This window comes from Bos taurus, chromosome 9 (assembly GCF_002263795.3).
Source record: "Bos taurus isolate L1 Dominette 01449 registration number 42190680 breed Hereford chromosome 9, ARS-UCD2.0, whole genome shotgun sequence".
Classification (NCBI taxonomy): domain Eukaryota; kingdom Metazoa; phylum Chordata; class Mammalia; order Artiodactyla; family Bovidae; genus Bos; species Bos taurus.
Window position 1 is genome coordinate 18795282 of NC_037336.1, and position 23309 is coordinate 18818590.

Sequence of the window (23309 nt, forward strand, 5' to 3'; positions counted from 1 at the left end):
AGCACGCCAGGCCTCCCTGTTCATCACCATCTCCCAGAGTTCACTCAAACTCACGTCCATCGAGTCGGCGATGCCATCCAGCCATCTCATCCTCTGTCATCCCCTTCTCCTCCTGCCCCTAATCCCTCCCAGCATCAGAGTCTTTTCCAGTGAGTCAACTCTTCTCATGAGGTGGCCAAAGTACTGGAGTTTCAGCTTTAGCATCAGTCCTTACAAAGAACACCCAGGGCTGATCTCCTTTAGAATGGACTGGTTGGATCTCCTTGCAGTCCAAGGGACTCTCAAGAGTCTTCTCCAACACCACAGTTCAAAAGCATCAATTCTTCGGTGCTCAGCCTTCTTCACAGTCCAAGTCTCACATCCATACATGACCACTGGAAAAACCACAGCCTCGACTAGACGGACCTTTGTTGGCAAAGTAATGTCTCTGGTTTTCAATATGCTATCTAGGTTGGTCATAACTTCTCTTCCAAGGAGTAAGCGTTTTTTAATTTCATGGCTGCAGTCACCATGTGCAGTGATTTTGGAGCCCCCAAAAATAAAGTCTGACACTGTTTCCACTGTTTCCCCATCTATTTCCCATCAAGTGATGGGACCAGATGCCATGATCTTCGTTTTCTAAATGTTGAGCTTTAAGCCTACTTTTTCACTCTCCACTTTCACTTTCATCAAGAGGCTTTTTAGTTCCTTTTCACTTTCTGCCATAAGGGTGGTGTCATCTGCATATCTGAGGTTATTGATATTTCTCCCAGCAATCTTGATTCCAGCTTGTGTTTCTTCCAGCCCAGTGTTTCTCATGATGTACTCTGCATAGAAGTTAAATAAGCAAGGTGACAATATACAGCCTTGACGTACTCCTTTTCCTATTTGGAATCAGTCTGTTGTTCCATGTCCAGTTCTAACTGTTGCTTCCTAACCTGCATATAGGTTTCTCAAGAGGCAGGTCAGGCGGTCTGGTATTCCCATCTCTTTCAAAATTTTCCACAGTTTATTGTGATCCACACAGTCAAAGGCTTTGTAGTAACAATTTTTATTTGAGTATAGAAGTAAAATAAAGAACCACCTTTTAATCCTGAAATTCTAGACTTCCATATTTGTGACTGAGCCGTATCTACTAAGGCATATTTGTCTTAATGAGTCTGTAAATTATCAAATATGATATATTAAATTCAATAGAGCCTTGAGGTTTAACGCAATTCCTTACATCCAGATTCCCTGCAACCTTGTCATCTGCTTCTGTTACACAGAATAACAGGTATACAATTTCAGAAAGACCTACCACCTTCAGACTGTCTTATCACTCACTGCTAACACTTAGCCACGAGGCTGGAGAGAGCAGGAGGTCATGGTATAAAGGAATCAAAAGAGAAGCCTGAAGCTTTCATCCGAGATTTTGAGGAATAAAAACGAAGAAAAGGGAGAAATAAGGCTTGGGGGTGTACATAGATGATCTCAGATATACTTCAACCACCTTGTGAGCAGAAGGGAAGAATGAAGTGAGTGAGAGAGGATGCAGGGGGTTCCAAGGCAGACAGGTTCTTGCCCACTCCCCTAGACAGGGTTGCTGGTGCTGCTGCTAAGTCGCTTCAGTTGTGTCCGACTCTGTGTGACCCCACAGATGGCAGCCCACCAAGCTCCCCCGTCCCTGGGATTCTCCAGGCAAGAACACTGGAGTGGGTTGCCATTTCCTTCTCCAATGCATGAAAGTGAAAAGTGAAAGTGAAGTCGCTCAGTTGTGTCCGACTCTTCGAGACCCCATGGACTGCAGCCTACCAGGTTCCTCCGCCCATGGGATTTTCCAGGCAGGAGTACTGGAGTGGGTTGCCATTGCCTTCTCTAGACAGGGCAGACTCACGCTAATCTAGTTCGAACACAGAATGGCCAAGAAGGCAGAGAACCACGGTCTAACAAAAAAGCTCTTCACATATCTGAGGCTCCTTCAGCACCCAAGTGGATGGGTGCTGAACTAAGAACCAGCAAGGGGGAGGGGACACACGTGGTGGTCTGATGGAAGGCACATCGGGGATTCTGGGGGACTCACTGGGTGGCAGATGGCGCAAGTCAGCAGGCAGCTGGATCACTGAACACCTGGTAACCCAATGGAAAAGGAGACTCACCCGAGAGCACAAACTGTGTACGGCAAAAATCAACAGGTAGTTGAACTTTTTAAAACTGCCAAATTCTGAAAATGAAAGCAGGCTCCTTGAAATTAAAAAGAACTCAAAACGTAAAGTCTAGACCAGGTACAGCAGAAGAAATAATGAACTGTCATGGAGTGTGCTGAGGAACTAGCCCAGAATGCAACAAACAGCAATAAGGAGATAAACAGTATGAAAGACAGGTTAGGAGACATGGTGGTTAACTCCAAGGATCCACATACGTTTAACAGACTTGCAGAAGCAGAGATCAGAGACGCTGGTAGGAAGGCAAAGGCATAATGGGTGAGAATTTTCCCAAACTGAAGTCATGAGTCTCCAGATGAAAAACTCACACCAAGGAACAAACTGGAAACAAAACAAAGCAAACATATACAATGAGACATAATAAAACTACAGAAAGTCAAAGAAAATGAAGAAAGTCATTAAAAGTTTCCAGAATTAAGAGATGGATTATTTTCAAAGAATTAACTTCTCACCAGAATCTGTAAACAGCAAACTCCAGAGAAATGTTCAGGAGTTGAGGAGAAGTGTCAGCCTAAAATTTTACACCCAGCTATCATTCAAGAGGAAAGGTAAAATGAAGATATGTCATAAATACTAAGAGTTTACTGCCAACAGAGTCTTTTTTTCAACAAGGATCTAAAACTAAAGGATCAAATTCAGCAATAAGAAAAGAGAATTGAGACGAAAGAAAAACGTGTAAGAAAAAAGTATAAAATATATTGGCAAATCTATTAATTGTAGATACTAATATCTATTTCATGTGTGTTTAAAATATTTCAATAGAAGTCATAAACTAGTGTTGCCCTATAAAATTATAAAATGTAATTTTAGATTTTTGAATAGCCACATGAAGAAAGTAAAAAGACAAAGGTGAAACTAATTTTGATAATATATTTCATTTAGCTGAAGATACCTAAAACGTTATCATTTCAACATGCTATCAAGATTCAAATTATTAATCAGGTATGTGACAAACGTTCTTCACACTAAATCTTCAAATCCTGGCATGTATTTTACATTTACAGCACACTTCCACTCAAATGCCAAGTTTTCACTAGGAATCAGTTCATTCAGTTCAGTCGCTCAGTCATGTCCAACTCTTTGCGACCCCATGAATTGCAGCACGCCAGGCCTCCCTATCCATCACCAACTCCCGGAGTTCACTCAAACCCACGTCCATCGAGTCGGTGATACCATCTAGTCATCTCATCCTCTGTCGTCCCCTTCTCCTCCTGCCCCCAATCCCTCCCAGCATCAGAGTCTTTTCCAATGAGTCAACTCTTCGCACGAGGTGGCCAAAGTACTGGAGCTTCAGCTTTAGCATCATTCTCTCCAAAGAACACCCAGGGCTGATTTTCAGGATGGAATGGTTGGATCTCCTTGCAGTCCCAGGGACTCTCAAGAGTCTTCTCCAACACCACACTTCAAAAGCATCAACTCTTTGGTGCTCAGCTTTCTTCACAGTGCAACTCTCACATCCATACATGACCACAGGAAAAACCATAGCCTTGACTAGACGGACCTTTGTTGGCAAAGTAATGTCTCTGCTTTTCAATATGCTATCTAGGTTGGTCATAACTTCTCTTCCAAGGAGTAAATAAGCATCTTTTAATTTCATGGCTGCAGTCACCATGTGCAGTGATTTTGGAGCCCCAAAAAATAAAGTCTGACACTGTTTCCACTGTTTCCCCATCTATTTCCCATCAAGTGATGGGACCAGATGCCATGATCTTCGTTTTCTGAATGTTGAGCTTTAAGCCTACTTTTTCACTCTCCTCTTTCACTTTCATCAAGAGGCTCTTTAGTTCCTCTTCACTTTCTGCCATAAGGGTGGTGTCATCTGCATATCTGAGGTTATTGATATTTCTCCCAGCAATCTTGATTCCAGCTTGTGCCTCTTCCAGCCCAGCATTTCTCATGATGTACTCTGCATAGAAGTTAAATAAGCAGGGTGACAATATACAGCCTTGACATACTCCTTTTCCTATTTGGAACCAGTCTGTTGTTCCATGTCCAGTTCTAACTGTTGCTTCCTGACCTGCATATCGGTTTCTCAAGAGGCAGGTGGTCTGGTATTCCCATCTCTTTCAGAATTTTCCACAGTTTATTGTGATCCACACAGTCAAAGGCTTTGGCATAGTCAATAAGGAATACCTGACCCATATTTAGAGATCATAAACTTTATTGTATTTTCACATATCCAGGTTGTTGCAAACATGTTTAAAACCTTCTAATAACTGAATCGAATATCAGCTTTTAAATTTAAATTGATGAAATTAAAATTTTTAAACTTGGCTCATTCTTTCTCAGTGGCTAACAGCCTCGTGTAGTTAGTGGCTGCCATCCTGGGTGGCACAGGTCTAGACAATAACAACCATAAAAGATGAGAGGAGGGGGAACACAGCATCCCCATCTCCAGCATGGGAGGGTCCTGGTTTTGTTCTGGAGGATTATACAGACACAGAATCATTTAAGATCATACTAAAATAAAAATTTAAAGACAGGCATTATGTTTTTTAAGAAAATAAAAAAGAATCTATACACTTAAAAAATCAGGAGGGGTGAAATAAAGCAAATTTTACACATCAAAGACAGGAAAGAAAAGAGGAAAACACATGATAAATAGAAACCACAAAATAAGTCATTAGAAAAAGTCCACATATATTAGTTATCATAATATACCTAAACAAATTACACTCATTCATTATTATGTCAAATAACAAAAGAAAGAGCATGCAATATGTGATTACTTGTAAATTTCAAAACATGCACAAATCAATATTATGGATTTATATATAACATACACATCATGAACATCTAAAATCATGACCTGCAAAGATATACAATCAATTCATGATCAAGGTTATCTTCAGTAAGGTTCACAAGGGAAGGGAACCAAGGGGGTGTTTTGAACTTAAACTTTATAACATTTTATTCTTAGAAAGATCTGAAGCAAAGAGGATAAAAAATGGTCAAATGTGTGAATTCTGAATGATGGGTAAATAGGCATGTTATATTATTTCCTGAATTTCTTTGTATTTAAAACTCCCAAAGTATTACCAATATTCAGGGGGAAGAAGGGTGGAAGTAAAGCCCAGGTGGCAGTGCCACATCTGCCAACACAAATTCCACAACTATTAGTGTTTCTTGTGTTTCTTACAAGTCTGGGCAGACACCACCTCTTCCTCTTCTGGCCAAAACATAATTCATAGTCATTTCATTTGTGCTGATACGAAGGAATCTGGAGTCGGGCAAGATGGGAAGCCAAGATCATTAGAAACATGAATTCAGAACTGTCCTCTTGAGTGGGCGTGGGAGGAGAGCTGGTGAAGGAAGCCAGAGTTCCTTCAGCAGCTGACCAACTTCACTGTCTCCACTCTCCCATCTTACAAAGATGCCAGAGTCCTGCATCTGAGGACACGAAAATGTACCGAAGGGGACAAAATCATACTTCCTTAAGACTGCAACAGGACGAGGAGTCCTTCTTGGGAAGCGAAGGAAATGAAATTTGGAATTTTCATTCTGCAGACCATCCATAGGAATCAACAGAACAAATGCCCACGTATTGAGATTCTCGTTGAATAAACAGCAGTTACTACTTTACTCAGGGGCTCTAACGGGGACCATCAGCCCAGCTTTCTCTCTCCAAACTCAGGAAGGTATCTGCAAAGATGAGAGAATCAGTATGCCCCTCAACAGCTGCTTGGAAACAGCGCTGGATGGTCCTAGCCTCCAAATTTGTCACTTCTGAGAAAAATACTGAGGGTGTGGCAGGAAGCTGGGAAGTATAGTACCTCCTGGTGCCATCTTTTTCCACTGCGGAAGACAGACAAGAGCTCGGGATTCTTAGCAACGAGTGCTGGACCTTGTGTTAAAGTTCCAAATAGTCTTCACCGGTAAGTGCAGGCTCTCGGAGTTTTCCTTCCAAGACATTAAGTGACAAGGGTTGTTTTCTAACTTAAGTGAATTCACTGAGATCGTATCGTGTGTACACAATTCAAGTAACCATTAGCCAGCTGCCATAGAACAAATCCAGATTCAACTGCTGGATTATCTATGCTGATGCAGGAAAGTTGGGAACAGATATAACTGCAAATAAACAATCACTTCTTTTCATCTAGGGAATGTATTACTTTGAGCGGACTCTTATTCAACTCGCTGGTCAGTATGTTTAAATTAGTACCATTTCTCTTTTAAAATTAATTTTTAAACATTTTCTTTTAAAACTAATTTACATTTTCTGTTACAAATCTAAAGCTGGAGAAAATAAAGCACTCCAATAGTGAGCTGGTTAGCAAAGAGGACATTTAAGGACAAAAATCCAAATAACCCACCCAGAGAAAGACTGAAATGTGTCTATAACTAAGTTTTCACTCTTCTGCTAAAATTGACACATAATTAAATTATTTAAGGCAGCATTAATTTCCGTCCACAAATAAGGGCACTGTCCGTGAAATTCTCATGAAGTTTTCCAAATAACACATATTTCCCTTAAACTCAAACATGCACGTATTTGACATACGAAACAGACTCTGAAAATTTTATTCAAAGCCATAAGGACCACTGTTTAACATCAGCATGGCAGTTTTTCATTCATTCTCTAAGTGTATGTTTGAGATCTTCCAATACGGCCATTTCCTTCTCCAGATCTTCCCAACCCACGGATTGAACCTGGGTCTCCTGCACTGTAGGTAGACGCTTACTGTCTGAGCCACCAGGGAAGTCCAATACTGCCTTGCTTGTTAAAATAACCCTTAAAAAATCCAGTATCTGGGGATGAGAGGTCACATGCAAATGACCTTCATTAATAATGAAACCAATGTCAAATTTCTTTCTTACTTCCTCCTTGGCTTATGTCTATTAATTTCATCAACTTCTATAAACCCAAATAGCTTGTTAAGGCCACGAGGCTAGTATGTCTTCCCAAAATAAAATCTTGTTGTTCACGATAAAAGTAATGGAGTAAGCACTCTGCTTTAAAAAGACTCTCGATGAACTGAAATAAACAGCAATTCTCTCTTTTCTGAGGGATACTTTTAAGGAAAGTATCTCATGGATTCCATTACAAAAGATAGCGGAAGGCAAAGAAAAAGCTGTGTTTAAGTACGCTCAGCAAAATTTTCTTTGTATGAATGTACATAATTTAAAAATGGAAATATATCATTAATACAAAATAACTTAAAAATTTTACGCAGCTCTTTGGTCTGAGCTGCCTTTTTCAGGAGAGTCACCTCTTCCCATGTTGGGTGAATGGGATGGTGCAGGAAGCTCCTGGCTGAGGCTGGTAGCCTGACCCCAACCTGGCTTGTATCTTATGTCCCTGGGCCTGAGTTTCTTCATGAGGAAGACTAAGAGGCTGGATCCAAAGATTTCACTCTCCTGACTTAGTAAGATACTCAAATATATACTAATCACACTATGGAGTGTATATCACAGGTCAGGTACTGAAGCCTTGGAAGGGATACGAGGAGAGACCCAGAGCAACCATCATCATCTCAACACATGTGGACTATACTGCACTCACGTGCGAGGCAGTGATCTAAATGAGTTAAAATCTCCTTCACCACAATCCTGTGAGGTGGGTAAAGAGCATCATATCCACTGTATGAATCAGGAACTGAAGCCAGAGAGGTTTAGGTAACTTGCCCGAGACAACACAGCTGGTAATCTCGCTGGTAAGTGTAAGAGCTGGGATTCTGACCAGGGGGACAGGCTCAGAGTTCATCCTCTCATCCACTACAGGCTCTAAGTGCTTTCTTCTGGCTTTGCTAGATTCAAAACTGGGTGCATATCTGGGACTTTAGGGCAGCAGAAGGGTTCCAGTCTGGCAAGTATCTTAACCCGTAGACCTGAGCAAGCAGCACATAATATGTAATGGAGTGTTTCCTCCTCTGCCTCATTTGTGCTGCTGCTGCTGCTAAGTCGCTTCAGTCATATCTGACTAAGATTCTTCTCTCCCAGTGCAGGGGGCCCAGATTTGATTACTGGTCTGGGAACTAGATCCCACGCACTGCAACCAAGAGTTCACAGGCCCTAACTGGAAATCCTGCATGTCACAACTAAGACCCGCAGAGCCAAATAAACAAAGACTTAAAAAAAAGAAGATGTGGTACATAAATATACAATGGAATATTTCTCAACCATAAAAAGAATGGACAATGACACTTGCAGAAACATCGATAGAGATTATTACACGAAGTGAAATATCAGACAGAGAAAAATATCGTATGACATCATTTATACGTGGAATCTGTAAAAATGATACAAATGAACTTATTTACAAAACAGAAACAGACTCAGAAACAAATTTACAGTAAACAAAGGGGAAAGGTGAGGGTGGGATGAATTAGGAGTTTGGGATTAACATATACACACTACTATATACATTAATAAAACAGATAATCAACAAGGACTTACTGTCTAGCACAAGGAACTTTATTCAATATTTTGTAATAAGCTATATAAGAAAAGAATCTGAAAAAGAATAGATATATGTACATGTATAACTGAATCACCTTGCTGGATACCTGTAACTAACACAATATTGTGAATCAACTATACTGAAACATAACCTATACTGCAAATAAATAAATAAAAAATTTTAAAAAGACTAAACCTATCATAAAATAAAACAAGATAATTCTGAAAAAATGAAAATATTACATGTTAAGAGGCACATAAATTTACTATTCTAGGTTTTTAAATGTTCATATACATGGCTACAAGTACTTTTATCTTACTATTAAAAGTAAAGACAAAACACCAAATCATTTCTATCATTTTCGTAGCACTTAATGTTTTTCTATGTACATTCAACTTGTTGCTGTATTTGATCATCTCAACAGCACTGAGATACACAGGGACTGTCTCAATATTCCCATTTTACAGATGAAGAAAAGAGGCTCAAAGAGGTCAAGCGACTTGGCCCCATTAAAGAGTCGGGGAGACATGTGACCATTAAGAGGGGGAACAGTAAAATTAAAAACTGTAAATAAAAGAAGAGATAAAGGAAAGCAATGAAAAGTAGACATAAAAGATACAGTTCAGAAATGTATTCTACGCCATATATATGGAAGGTCAGAAGTCTTTCAAGCTTCACACTTAAGTCTTTGGTGTATTAACCTCCCACATACACTGGGTCTAGGACTCACAGCAACTTCCCACAAAGTAGAATTTAACTAATTGTGTCCAGTATTGTAAAAAGCCACAGTTTATACCCAAAAAGAGAAAGATAGAAAAGAAAAAAAAAAAAACCACCTTTTGGGGTAAACTTTGTATTTATCTTTGGATGGGATCAAAATAATAAAGATACAATTTTAAAATAATGTCACTTCATACCTTTTAAAAATAACTTTTGTAATTACACATTTATCAGCTGGTAATCCAGAACTCTGAAATAAAAATCCATTCTGTTCTAGGTCCAACAGCTTTTCCAAGCTATGAGGCTTTCATTCTTTATTTGATGAATACCAAACACAAAAGCACCTGCTTGTTTTTTAAATCCAGTGCCTAAGCAATGGGGGCTTCATATATGTATTACAACGTGTCAATAGTACTGCAAGTGTTCATGGGGCTCTCAGGTCTCTGAGACTCAGATTCCTCATCTGCAAAACTGGGCTAAAAATATATTCTACCATGTTGGGTTACTGGAGACATTAAATGAGATGGTGAATGCAAAGTTCTTAAACAGTCAATGGATGTTCCATATCGTGAGGCCAGTATTTTTTTTTAACTGTAGTATAGTTGTAAACTATACTTTGCAAAAGACCCTGAAGCCAGGAAAGATTGAAGGCGGGAGGAGAAGGGGACGAGAGAGGATGAGATGGTTGGATGGCATCACCGACTCAATGGACATGGGTTTGAGCAAGCTCTGGGAGTTGGTGATGGACAGCAAAGACTGGCGTGCTGCAGTCCATGGGGTCACAAAGAGTCGGACACGACTGAGGGACTGAACTGAAACTGATGCAAGTGTATTTACATGTTTCTGGTGACAGGTGAATATCCCTGTTATCTGAAATATAACAACAAAGACAATGTATCTTGGAAATAGTAAATCCACCAGTTGATGGTGGAATTAGAGAAAATATGAAGTTTTAGACTTTCAATACTCGAAGATGCCAAAGCTTAGGGATGGAAACTTCACATAAATACCTTGCATAGGAGCCTGTAGTCCATTAGTTTCTGAAATACCCAGAAGGCTTCATGATAATGGGCATCTTTCAGAAGCCAGAGGTCTGGACCCTGAGGGCAGCCTTAGGCTGCAATCACAGATAATAATGACTTGTGGAGTAACTTCCTCTGACTGGTGCCTAGGAGCAATGGCATCAGCCTATATCTTAATAAAGACAAAATTTTAAACAGATGGACACACATATTTACATAGCTTGAGTCCTTCTTGTTTCATTCAGTGGGCGCCTTTATTTAAATACCTATCACTGACTCAATGGACATGAATTTAAGCAAACTCTGGGAGCTAGTGAAGGGCAGGGAAACCTGTCATGCTGCAGTCCATGGAGTCGCAAAGAGTCGGACACGACTTAGAAACTGAACAACGACCACCCCCTGAGATTACTAGAAATGAACGTGTATGGGAAGTACTGTGGCGTCACAGTTAGGCCAAAATGCTTGAGGGCTGGGGTGGAATTCCTAGTTCTGTCACTTCCCAGCTGTGTGACCAGGGGAAATGCCTTCATCTGACTAAGTCCCTGTTTTCTCACTGTGTCTGGGGCTGAGACCAGCTGCAGGCTCCATGGTCTGGAAGCAGACCCGTCTCGGCCACCCCCTACCTCTGAAGATGTCATTGCGGAGAACACACCTGACCGGGTGCTTAGATGATTCAGGTTATTAATGCAAAGTGCTGGGAACAGTGCCTGAGTCATAGAAAGCTACCTAAATGTTATTTATTGTGGCTGTCAATATCATACTCTGTGAGACGAGGCCAGCCTTGCAGAACTGCAGGGAGAATAAAATGAAATAATATGAAATTACTCCATAATGCTTCCCACCCAGGTTTATTTCTAACAACTTCACATATTTCTATTTAAAAGAAGGTGCCTAATGACTATAAAGCACAAAGCTCAGCCAGGCATTCAATAAATGGCAGCTATTTAACTTTTAATGGTAATAAATATATGCATATGTTGTTACTGGTAAGTTTCTCTTGAAATATTAAATTTTGGAACCAATTTTGAGATTTAAAACCTTTTTTCTCTTCTTCCCTACTTCTGATTATGCATATCATTTACTTTCTGTGACTGAACAAGCATTTGCTTTGGGCAGATCTAAATGGCCCTGTTTTCTGGATATGCCCACAAGATATAAAAATACTGGACTCAATAAACACCTTGACCAAGGACCAATACATGATTCAATTGAACTCTTCTAAGAAGGCAGTGAAATGCACAATAAATGAGCAGCCAGTGGGGGGAAAAATTCAACATTTTGATTTGGTTTGTTATCTTCAACACTGATTTTGAAATTACTCAGAAGACTAATATCGTATTTCAACACACTAGGTACTCTGAAAGCAGACAGCTTAAATGGTGTTTATGTCAGTCGCCATTTCCAAACTGTAACCTGCAGGAAAGTGGAATATATTTAAACTTGGTGTAAACAAAGGCAGTGGTCTAGGGGAAAAAATGTAGGAGAAGTGGATCACCTGATAACTGATTTGCCAAGGGAATTTTAATGTTATATGGCAATATTTTTAAGCATAATTTTTTCTGTGAGAAAAATCAACCATGTAAAAATGCACCAGATGAAAGCCTGTGTTCTCTTAAAAACACCACATTTGTTATCTGGTTGTTGAACACTGACTCCTATAATTGCAGTTAATTGGACATACAGGTGCGATCTATGTGCCACTGGTCCTCCTGTAAAATGAAAGCTGGATTACTACAAGGCTATTATTTCACTGCAATTCTCTTAACAATTAAAAATTATCATTCAGTATCCTATGATAAACCACAATGGAAAAAAATATGTATATATTTCTATGTGTAAAGATAGATATATGCACATAAAACTGAATCACTTTGCTATATAGCAGAAATTAACACAACACTATAAATCAACTACACATTCATTAAAAAAAAAATACCTGTCTCGCAATATGGAACATCTACTGACTGTTTCACACATGCTGGCCCTGTGCTAAGAACTTTGCATTCATCATCTCATTTAATGTCTGCAATAACCCAACAAGGTAGAATATATTTTTAGCCCAGTTTTGCAGATGAGTCTCAGAGACCTGAGAGGCTTACAGAGTTAAGCAACCTACCCTAAAACATACAGCTAGTAAACAGTAAAGCCAGGTCAAACTGGACGATCTCCCCAACAAAGACATGAAGTAATTCAAGTTACTACTTTCTTTTTTTGAAAACGATTCATTCATGCACTTGTTCAACAGTTATAGCACCTGTGCTAAGTGCTGTGGTGGGAATTAAAAAAAAGGCCAGAGCCATCAAACACTTCATGGTCAAGTGAAATTAGAAGGACTACAAAATTAATTCAAAATTAGGTAATCAAATAATATATGTCAATTTAGAAACATGGTACTCACTTTTAAACATCAGAGGGTGGTTACAAGAAAAGCATGGGACCAGGAAGTCACAGAATCTTCACTAATGAGGGCACCTACTGTGCACAATCTAACCTCAACGGCTATTAATATAACAGGCCTTGAATTTACATAACAGGCCTTGAATTTACGTTTCTTCTACTTCAAAGAAAGCAAGACTTCACAGACCACCTCTATTAACTAGCAATGATCCCCTTAAGATAAAAAAAAAAAACAACAAAGTAACCCCCAACCCTTTTAACCAAACAACTTTTTGTCAGTGTTTTTTCTTTGGACATGCAGTCTGGCCAAACTTTTGAATGTTTAGAACTCATGGTTTTTCTTGTGGCTCATTATCATTTCTTGCCATGAATTATAAATACTGTCATATTTATATTACTTACCCTCTCAGACTGAAAGAGCCTTAAAAACAAGGGCCTTTACTCATTCATTTCAGAAAGAGTTTGTAATGTCAATAATTCACTTACTTTCCCAAGGTGATGGTACTCTGCATTAACATGATGCTTGATAAATGTTTATTTCACATGAAGTGAGTGAAGGGCTGAATAAAATGTATAACCCTGACGTTTTGGAGCCTTTACTCAAATATAGGTTTCATTTAAGTATCAACTCAATTAAACTCAGCAAGTATTTATGGATGGCATACTACGTGTCAGGCCCTTTCACATTCAGACTGGATAGCTCAAAATGGCATGCTCAGTTGCTTCAGTTGTGTCTGACTCTTTCTGACCATATGGACTGTAACCCGCCAGTCTCTGTCCATGGGATTTTCCAGGCAAGAATACTGGATTCGGTTGCCATTTCCTCCTCCAGGATATCTTCCCAACCCAGGGATAGAACCCATGTCTCCTGCATCTCCTGCACTGCAGGCAGATTCTTTACTGCTGAGCCACCGGGGAAGCCCAAACCAATTTAGAGATTCAATTCAAGCCCTATCAAAATCATGGCAGGCATGCTTGTAGGAATTTACAATCTGATTCAAAAATTTGTATGAAAGCCAAAACAATTTTGAAAAAGAATATAGTGAGAGACTGACATTACCAGTATCAAATCTTACTATACCATAGAAATCAAGATAATGTGGTATTAATATATGAATAAATATATAGATTATGAACACAATTCAAGAGCACATACATCCAACCTTTACATTTATGATGAACTGATTTTCAACAAAGGTGCCTAGGCAATTCAGTGAAAAAGGATGGTCTTTTTAACAACTGGTGCTGTGATAAGTAGATATCCACATATACCAAAACAAAAATAATATAAAACTGAAACCCTTATCTCACACTATTTACAAATTTAACTCAAAATGGATCATAGACCTAAATATCAGAGCTAAAATTATAAAACTTCTCGAAGTAAATATCTGTGACCTTAGATTAGGCAAAGATTTATTAGACAGGATATTAAACGGATTTCATCAAAATTAAAAAAACTTTCGTTCTTCCAAAGACATAAAACCAACATTTTTTAAAAAGCCACAGACTGGAAGGAAAGATCTATAAATCATTTATGATAAAGGACTTGTATCTAAATATATAAAGAACTCTTACAAATCAATAATAAGACGAAAATCCAATTTAAAAATGGGCAAAACATTTGAATAGACATTTCACCTAAGGTATCTATTATGCTAGTAAACACATGAAAAGATGCTCATCATCATTACTTATTACAGAAATGTAAATTAGGCTAATTAAAAAGCTATAACCAAAAAACCCCAACAATTAGCTATGAGCACAGATACAGAGAAAACTGGAACCCTCGTGCACTGATGATACAATTACCATCAAAATCAGTTTGGAAGTTTCTTAAAACATTAAGGATAGACTTTCATATCACCTGTCAGTTCCACCCTTTGGAAACTTCCCAAGAGAAAATGAAAATATGTCCATGCAAAGACTTACATATAAATATTCATGACAGCATTACTTAAAACAATTCAAAATGAAAACAATTCAGATGTCTATTGACCTGTGAAAGGATAAACAGAAAGTCGAAAATTCATACAACGGACTACTATTAGGCAATAAAAAAGAATGGAGTATGGATACAAGCTACTCTGTGGATGGACCTCAAAATCACTCTGCTGAGTGAGAGAAACCAGACACAATTAGACTACATATTGTTTGATTCCTTTTATATAAAATTTCCAGAAAAAGCAAATCTATAGAGATAGTAATCAGTGGTTGCCTAGGACTGGGGGGGAGTAGGGACTATCTGCAAACCATGGAGAAGACCTTTCTGGAGTGATGGAAGTGGTTTAAAACTGGACTACAGAAATGTTATACAACTCTATAAATGTATTAAAAGTCACTGATTTGTATACTTTGTATAGATAAATGGACTCTATGGTAAGTACATCATACCTCAATAAAGCTTTTTTTTTTTTAAGGAAATTACAGCCCCATCCATATTGCTTGAGAGTTGCTCAAGTGTCAGTGTCACTCAGCACTGCACAGTGACACAATCAATCTTTTTTTAAAAAAAACAGACTTTAAAAAAATTCACATCTCATTATTCTTAATAATATACATGTATTTGACTTCTAGTTAAACTAAACATTTCCATGTATTGGGTTTGTTATTTTCTTAAAAGGATATACATCTATTTCATAAGGACATCTTTTCATCTTTTTTAAAGTAGCATGCTTTTTTCAGTGGTATGTGGTAGACATACTTTTTCCCAGTTTTTCATTAGTTTTAAAGTTTTGTTAACAGGGTTTTCTTTTTCTTTGCCATATGACATATTCATTTTCATGTAGTCAAATTTATCCGTATTTTCATTTACAGAGTCTGTCTCTGATGTTATAATACGCAATCTCCTTTTGAAAGATTAATCAGAAACCTTGAGTATTGTTAGGTAAGCATCCCCTGTTCCAAGACCAGCGTTACTAGGCCTTTCCATTTTATGTAAAGAGATAAAGCATAATTTCAAACCTCAAAGCTGGAGGCAAACCGACTTTTCTGCCTTAAACCTTTAGGGTAAGGATGGACTAGTGCTGACCCCCAAATTCCTGGGAAATTGTCTCGTTAGAGAAAACTTCCCATGTGATACACTTGACTTTTCCAGTAGTTCCAGTGATGAGGAACTGGAAAAATAAAAAGAAGGATGTGAAAACGTGCCCGCTGCTGCTAGTCATGCCAGGACCATGGCTAGAGGGCTCACTGGCTGAGGCCTCTTTGGAGACCATCAGGTCATTCCCTAACAACGTGATCACTGCATTCAACGTGATCAGGCATTCGTGGATGTCTGCCCGGAACAGTCTAGAACTCAGTCACTCACTGTCCCACCACCACCTGAGTCCAGGAACACTACCATTTTCCCTGCTGCTCCATCCACTATTAGTGGGTGGTCACTCACTACCCATCAGGTAATGAATACAGGAAACACAACTTTATTTAAATCTCACCGACTCAGGAACAGATGTAACACTAACTGAAGAACCCGTCACTCCTGAGTGCTATACTCATCGAAAAATACTACTGCAGTTCCAAAAACCACTTGCTTTCATGTAGCTATGACTACCACACAAAGATACAGAGAAAACTCATAAAGGTAAGAGAGACTCAGGAGGTACTGCACAACACAGGGACTACAAATAATATTTTGCATTAACTGTAAATGGAACATAACCTTTATAACTGGATAAAAAAATTTTTTTAATAATTGTATTTTAAAAAAAGAAATGCCATAAAAACGTTTTATATTAATGTGGACACTATGGCCTTTAAGGCATATACATGAGGCCCGGTCATGTTAGATACAATCAGAAGAGGCTATTCAAATGCCTGAAAACAGAAAATGACTGATTTTTTTTCTTTGTATATATGAGTCTCCCCCACACACATACACTTTCAAGACTGGCCCCAATTCAACCTCTTTCCTTATCTATCCTACAGTTTTTGGAATCTATACTATATATTCTGGGACCTGTATACAGGTTTAATATTATTTAATTGTTTTGTGCCCATTACTCATCAAATTAAACATAAGCTCCATGAGGGCAAACTTTGTATTCCTATGGCATTCAAGCAGTACTAGGGTTCCAGATGCTTCTACTGACTTTGTTAGTGCCATTTCTTCCTCTGCAGCCTCAACAGTGCTCATTAAATAACATTTCTTGATTTCTGGAAAAAGTTGAAAAACAGGGGCCAAGAAGGTTAAAAAAAAAAAAAAAAAGTATTGTGAGGGCACTTTGAAAACTTACAATGTAAAACAGGCAGTGCTTTAGCTAAGAAAAATACCACGGAGTAGTATGTAAATGCTTTGGCAGATACCCCAGCTTTACAGATCTCGAAGAGCACAGCACAGATTGTCTCCAGTTCTCTTCTCTGCACCTAGGCAGGCTTTATCTAATGACTATAGTTTCCTATGTAAGTTTCAGGGAACCCCAGGGCTCCATGAGGCAGTTCCAGGGTTCTATGGGGCGGCATCAAGGTTTGCCTGGTGAACACAATGGCCATGGGAGCCACGTTTAATTCGTGGTTGCTCCTATCCAAGTAACAACCCAGGTCTTTGAGCCGTATGTATAAATGAAAAGAATTTCTATTAATCGAGGAGAGGTTTCCTATCTCGGAAGAAGACTGACACACAGGTGCCAACACACAGGTCGGCCCTTGGTCCCAGGATGCCTGGCTAGCTTCTTCTCTGCTTTCTAGGGAAATAAAACAATAATCAAAAGCCAGTTTCTCTACTGTTCTTCTGTTCTTCCCTTCTGTTCCCTTGAGAGAGGAGGGCAGTGAGAAAAAGTGAAGAGTAATGGTTTCACTAACTCTGACTCCTGGACAACAGGATTCCAGCACATGAGGATCTCTTATAATAAAGAATTTGTACAATCTATTTGTCTACATTTGTTAATAATTCCCAGAATGGAGATGATATCAACTCACTCTGGAACCCAGTTCTTGGTGACTCTACTAGAATTCCCAACCTCATCATTAAACCAAAGATAAAATGCCGAAAATGGTGGCATCATTCTAATGTCCTCATTGTAGTACTGGAAAAACCGTACTTTCATAATAATTAAGTTTAACTAATGAATCCGAAGTATTAGTACTCATCCATCTTCTCAGGCTGGGCGTTTCTTTGCATTTCAAATTCCTCTTCACCGCCCATGAGTGAGTAAATAAAGAGAATGAGTAAACAATGTCTGGAAGTAAGGCCTTTACCTACAGCATCTAATTAAACCTTTGGTACTAGTTATTGGTAGCTGACACCCTTAGGTAATTCCTGTCTTAAAGCCCCAGTTCAATGGCAGTACCACCATCTCTCAAGGAGTTCTGAGGTTTAAATAAGACGTTAAATCAAACTCCGCCCACAGTATGAGGCATATAGTATGTGCACAATAAACTCTTAGATTTTTTTTTAAAACTTTTAATTATAATATTTATTTTTCCAAATGGAGGAGACAAGTTTTCCATCAACTTCTAAAGACAGATAAAAAGTCAAAAGCCTCTGTATTTTTAAAGCTTCAAGATTTTGAAAATGAGATCACTTACAAACACAAATCATTCCACCATCTTTAACTGATACAGCAACATACTATTTGCCTTTTTGCTTCCAATTTAATATCCTCACTGCTTAACACTGTTGGACACGCGAGGCCAGGCGGTGGGAGGGTGCAAAGTATTTTCTCAGCAACAGCTGCCACACTGCAGTTTCTCCTCGGGGTGAAAGAAAGCCTTCCCTCGCTTCCCTGGGACAATGACAAGTCGCAGCCGGACTCAAAGGGAAACGTGCGTCCCCGGTGCGAGTCACTTGGGTGTCCCGGGCCTGCGCGGAAGGGGACACATAATAGTCCTGCAGGAGGGACCCCAGGTCCCCCCTCCGCACCCAGGGGTGCGAGAGCACGCGGAGCCCGCCTTCCCGGACCGAGTGTGGGTTTGGGTCGCCGAATCGGACCCGGTGACCCCTGCCCTTTGCAAACACAGTTGCGCGCGCCCCCGGCGGCGTCCCGTTCCTGCGCAGGGCCAACTCCGCGAGTCCCCGCCGCCAACTGCACGCAGGTCCAGCCGCCCGGCCCTGCCCGACACTGGACTGGGTACATACGGGTCTGCAGCGGGGGCGGCAGCGGGGTGAGCACTATGTTAAAACATGGCTTTCCCTCTCCCGTGGCCTGAGCGCCTTCGCGGCGCACCGGCGTGGGCATGGCCCACAAGGGAATAACCCGGACATCTGCCCGACTTACTGGATTCATTTTCGATCTCCCTGTGCGTGTTACTTGTTACTCCTCCCCTCCGCCCGCTCCCCCCGCCCCCGGTCTCGCTGCTTTTTCTTGCACACTAACCTCAATCTGGCAGTTTTGGAAACAGAAAACTCCCTTTCTGGAAGCGGGGGGGTGCAAAGCGCTTTTGCGTCTTGTTCGAGGTAGAAACCATTCCGGCTAGAATGAGTTCGAAAAGAAGGGAAGTCGCGTCGCCGGAAAGAAAGTAACATCCAGAGATCGATGAGGACAGAGGGAGGGAGCAAGATCTGCAACAGGCACCTGAAAACAAGCCTGAAGGAGCAAAGAGAATCGCCGCCCCCGAGTTACTACCGAGTGCATTCCGCGCCATCCATAGCAATGGCAAGATTTGCTCTTCTCACAGTCTGAAGGCCTTTGAAATCTTTTGGGGGTAAGACTTACCTTTCTCTTCGGCATAATGACTGTATTCGTGCAGCTTAAAAGTAAAGCAACGGGCTGGAACTACTGGCACCGCCGCTGGATGCTGCCGCCGCCGCAGCTGCTCACGCGCAGGTCTTGGCGTAGCCCGGCCTCCGGGACCTCAACCTCGGCGGCTCCCTCCAGGGGCCCTCTACTCGCTGGTCTCCCCGCTCCTCCAATAGGGAGCCCCGGCAGCCGGCCGCGAGGCCCCATTGGCTGCGGCAACGTTCTAAATTCCACGAGGGCACGCCCACCTCCGCGCGCACGGTACGCGCTGTTGTAGTTTCCACTTCACCGAAAAATCTGCCTGGCGACTGAGCATGCCCAGTTCAACTAGTAAACCCCGCAAGCCACGGGATCCTGGAGTTTCATTGTTTTGTTGCTCCCTATTTGGATTGTTATCAGTAGGAAGTGTGGGCCTTCGTAAGAAGGAAAAAGAGTAAGGATGGACACATTAACTTTATAAGGTAAATGTATACGCGGCAAGCATTTTGTGTTTCCTGTAAAAGCTTGTAATGAGTGCTGTGTGGTGCAGAGCTTTGAAAGTGGGAAGGTACTCTGCTCTGAGACAGTCTGGCAGTCTCTAAGGGTCTCAGTTTCCCCTTCTAGATTTCTAGTGACAGTAAACCCTAAAAGTGCTTAGGAATAATTTCCTAAAATCTGATTTCATATCGCTTACAAATTCAGTCACCAGCAAACTAAGCTTGAAGGTGAATAGGGTGTGTTTACTATGGAAATTAGAAAAGACTGAACAAGGTCAGATAAGATTATTTTATTTTTTGAAACATATTTAAATGACAATTCAAATATGCACAATTTAATGTTTCTCAAAGTTTTGCAAGGCATCCAATGGATGCCTGGATTAAATATAAAATATATAAAATAAAATAGAAAGTATTTTAATATAAAATAAACACTCTGGATTTATTTTATGAAATTATTCTTATCCAGATACCATAACCAGTGATAAAACCTCAAAAGTAGAGAGAACTAGAGATCAATTTCCTTCATAAACACAGACATGAAATCTTGAATAATATTTTAGTAAATTAAATAACTGTAAATGAAATGTAAATTTTAAAAATTGTGAATCACCTTTATGTTGAATACTTGGAATCTATATAATTTTCTACATCAGCTTTACCTCAATTAAAAAAAGTTCTTTTTAGGAAGTCAAATCCAGCAACATTTAAGAGGATAAGCCTTCATGACCAGTGAAGTTTATCCTGGGAATGCAAAATTGGTTTAACATCTGAAAGTCAATCAAAGTAGTTATTTGAATAATAAATAGTATTATAATAATAAAGTAGTATTCTTTATTAATAGAATAAAGGAAAGAAAAAACAGTTTTTCAACAGATACAGGAAAAGCACTGGTGAATGATTAAACAAACTTTAGTAACTATATACAATAGAATACTACTCAACTTGATGAAGAGGAATAAAATATTCCTACCTGGATGAATGTCAAAAACAAAATGCTTTGTGAAAGAAGGCAAGTATAAAAGACCATACTGAATAATTCCACTTACATGAAAATTTTTAAAGCAAAATTACACAGTTTTATAATCATGTTGGAAGGCAAAAGTTCACATTATAGGAAAACACTAATGAGACCTTACACTACAAATATGGCCAAATCCACTTTAGTTACACAAAGGCTACAAATATATGTTAAATAGCATCATCAAGTAATTAATTTTAATGCTTGACATTTTTCTTTGTTAATTTTCACAATAATGAATTAGTATCCTAGAAAACTACAGAAGTGATCAATGACTTTCTTTTTTGTAATATCTTTAGGAACACATGGATTTTTGGGCATGGATATTTTTTTGGCATGCTTCAACCTGTTGCCATTATTACTTTTTTTGATACTCATATTGCTCCAATGTGAGAGACTTTTTTCAAATTAGTACTTGTATACTTTTGACATGATCCCAATTGTTTTTGATAGACTCCTTATTTTCGGGTGTTCAGTGGATCAGGATACACTCAAAAGAACTGAGATAAAACCAGTTCTTTGCTTCAGCACTGGATGAAATTTGTTTATAATTTTACCATGGCAAGTAATTTATAATGAAATTGTTTTGAAAGACAGTTAACTTGCAAAGTGCTTTTTATTTTTATTTTTTCAGTTAAAAATTTTTGTTTTGGCCGAACCACACAGCATGTAGGGTCTCAGTTCCCTGACCAGGGATCAAACTCTGCATTGGAAGCACAGAGTCTTATCCACTGTACTGTCAGGGAAGCCCTTGCAAAGTGCATTTTAACCCAATGAAAACATTTTAAAATAAGGTATGTGTGGGAAGGATGCTGAGTAGCTCTTGAAATCTGGCTTGAATTGTTTTTCTTTATGGAGATAAAATGATGTCACAACAAAGGTGGGACTGGAGTGATTTCTTTTTCCCCCTCTGTGATGAAAAGTGATTCATGAAGTTGGCTGCTTTAGCTGATGTTTGTCAAGACTAACCACTCAACCAACAACAGCAAACACAATTGTGACTGTTTTTACTGCATATAATTAAATAGTGGAACTGGTTTATGGAATTCTCCAAGCCCGAATACTGGAGTGGATAGCCATTCAATGAAAATGAGCATTGCTAATTGGATAAAGAGGGTTGATTGTGGGGACCTTGGGTCCTTTGAGCCCCAGAATTCATTTCCAAGTGATGAGAATAATGGCTTTAGTTGTAAAAATAAATAACAGCATTGGTTCTTTTTACTTTGAAGGCCCTTGTACCTGCCTGAGCAGGATGTTAGGGAAGGAAGGCTCACCCTGTGCCTTCAATAGGCTTCACTGGCAGACCTAGGGGTGAGGAGGCAGGCAAGGAGGATAATTTTGCAGGTAGCTGCAATTCCAGATTAGGAGGTAAAGACAGCCAAGCAGAAGTGAGTATGCCCTCTGCAAGACAGTGAGAAGGCCAACCTGGTAAGAAGAGACTCCTTGGTTTATCAGTAAATTCCTTGACCAATCAACCTCTAAGACTGTAAAGTCTTCCCTGTAGGCTGTGGATGCTGTTTTAGGCAAGATAGACAAAGGATAAATGAAGGGGGTTACTGCCTGAGGAAGAAGGAAAAATGAGTGAACAGACCTCTTTTCCACTTCCAGCTCCTTTCCCCTTCTTTCCTTCCCATAATGGTTGGAATCTTACATGGACCCCAGCACTTTTCAAACACCAAGGTGAAACCATATGTGGTACCATGACTGTGATTAAAGAAGATAGGGGAGGGAGAAGGGAAAAGAAAAAAGGGCTGCTGCTGCTGCTGCTGCTAAGTCGCTTCAGTCGTGTCCGACTCTGTGCGACCCTAGAGACGGCAGCCCACCAGGCTCCCCGTCCCTGGGATTCTCCAGGCAAGAACACTGGAGTGGGTTGCCATTTCCTTCTCCAATGCATGAAAGTGAAAAGTAGAAAATACTAGAGTGTATGTCACATGATAAAGGCAAGTCATGTTTTAGAAAGTGTTTCCATTTTCCATGTTTCCACATAAACACATGTCACACTTAGATACATACATGTGGAGTGTGTCTGTGTGTGTGTGTTCTAGGTTGTGACTTGAAATTTATTTTTAGGAGGGGTCTTGGTGAAAAACCTTGAAGCTACTGCACAGCCCTAATAAATATTCATTGGAAGGACTGATGCTGAAGCTGAAGCTCCAACACTTGGGCCACCTGATGTGAAGAGCCAACTCATTGGAAAAGACCCTGATGCTGGGAAGGATTAAAGGGAGAAGGAGAAGGGGATGACAGAGGATGAGATGGTTCAATGGCATCACTGACTCAATGGACATGAGTTTGAGCAAACTCCGGGAGATGGTGAAGGACAGGGAAGCCTGGCCTGCTGCAGTCCATGGGGTCGCAAAGAGCTGGGCACAGCTGAGTGAGTGAACAATCTTAGCCCTAATGAATCTTGTGG

The 23309-nt window shown here is 39.9% G+C and overlaps 1 protein-coding gene across 6 annotated transcripts in view; it reads right to left on the minus strand.

Moving 5' to 3' along the window:
- HMGN3 (high mobility group nucleosomal binding domain 3) overlaps positions 1-19508 on the minus strand; it is a 35486-nt gene extending 15978 nt beyond the window's left edge. For 5 of the 6 annotated variants that reach the window (XM_024996559.2, XM_005210685.5, XM_024996558.2 and 2 more), the window contains exon 1: positions 19376-19508. In XM_024996559.2, the coding sequence (XP_024852327.1) occupies positions 19376-19390 (15 nt within the window). In that variant the 5' untranslated portion in view covers positions 19391-19508. The remainder of the gene's footprint in view (positions 1-19375) is intronic. The other variant, NM_001034504.2, reaches the window with a different exon arrangement.
- Between the last annotated feature and the right edge of the window lie 3801 nt (positions 19509-23309).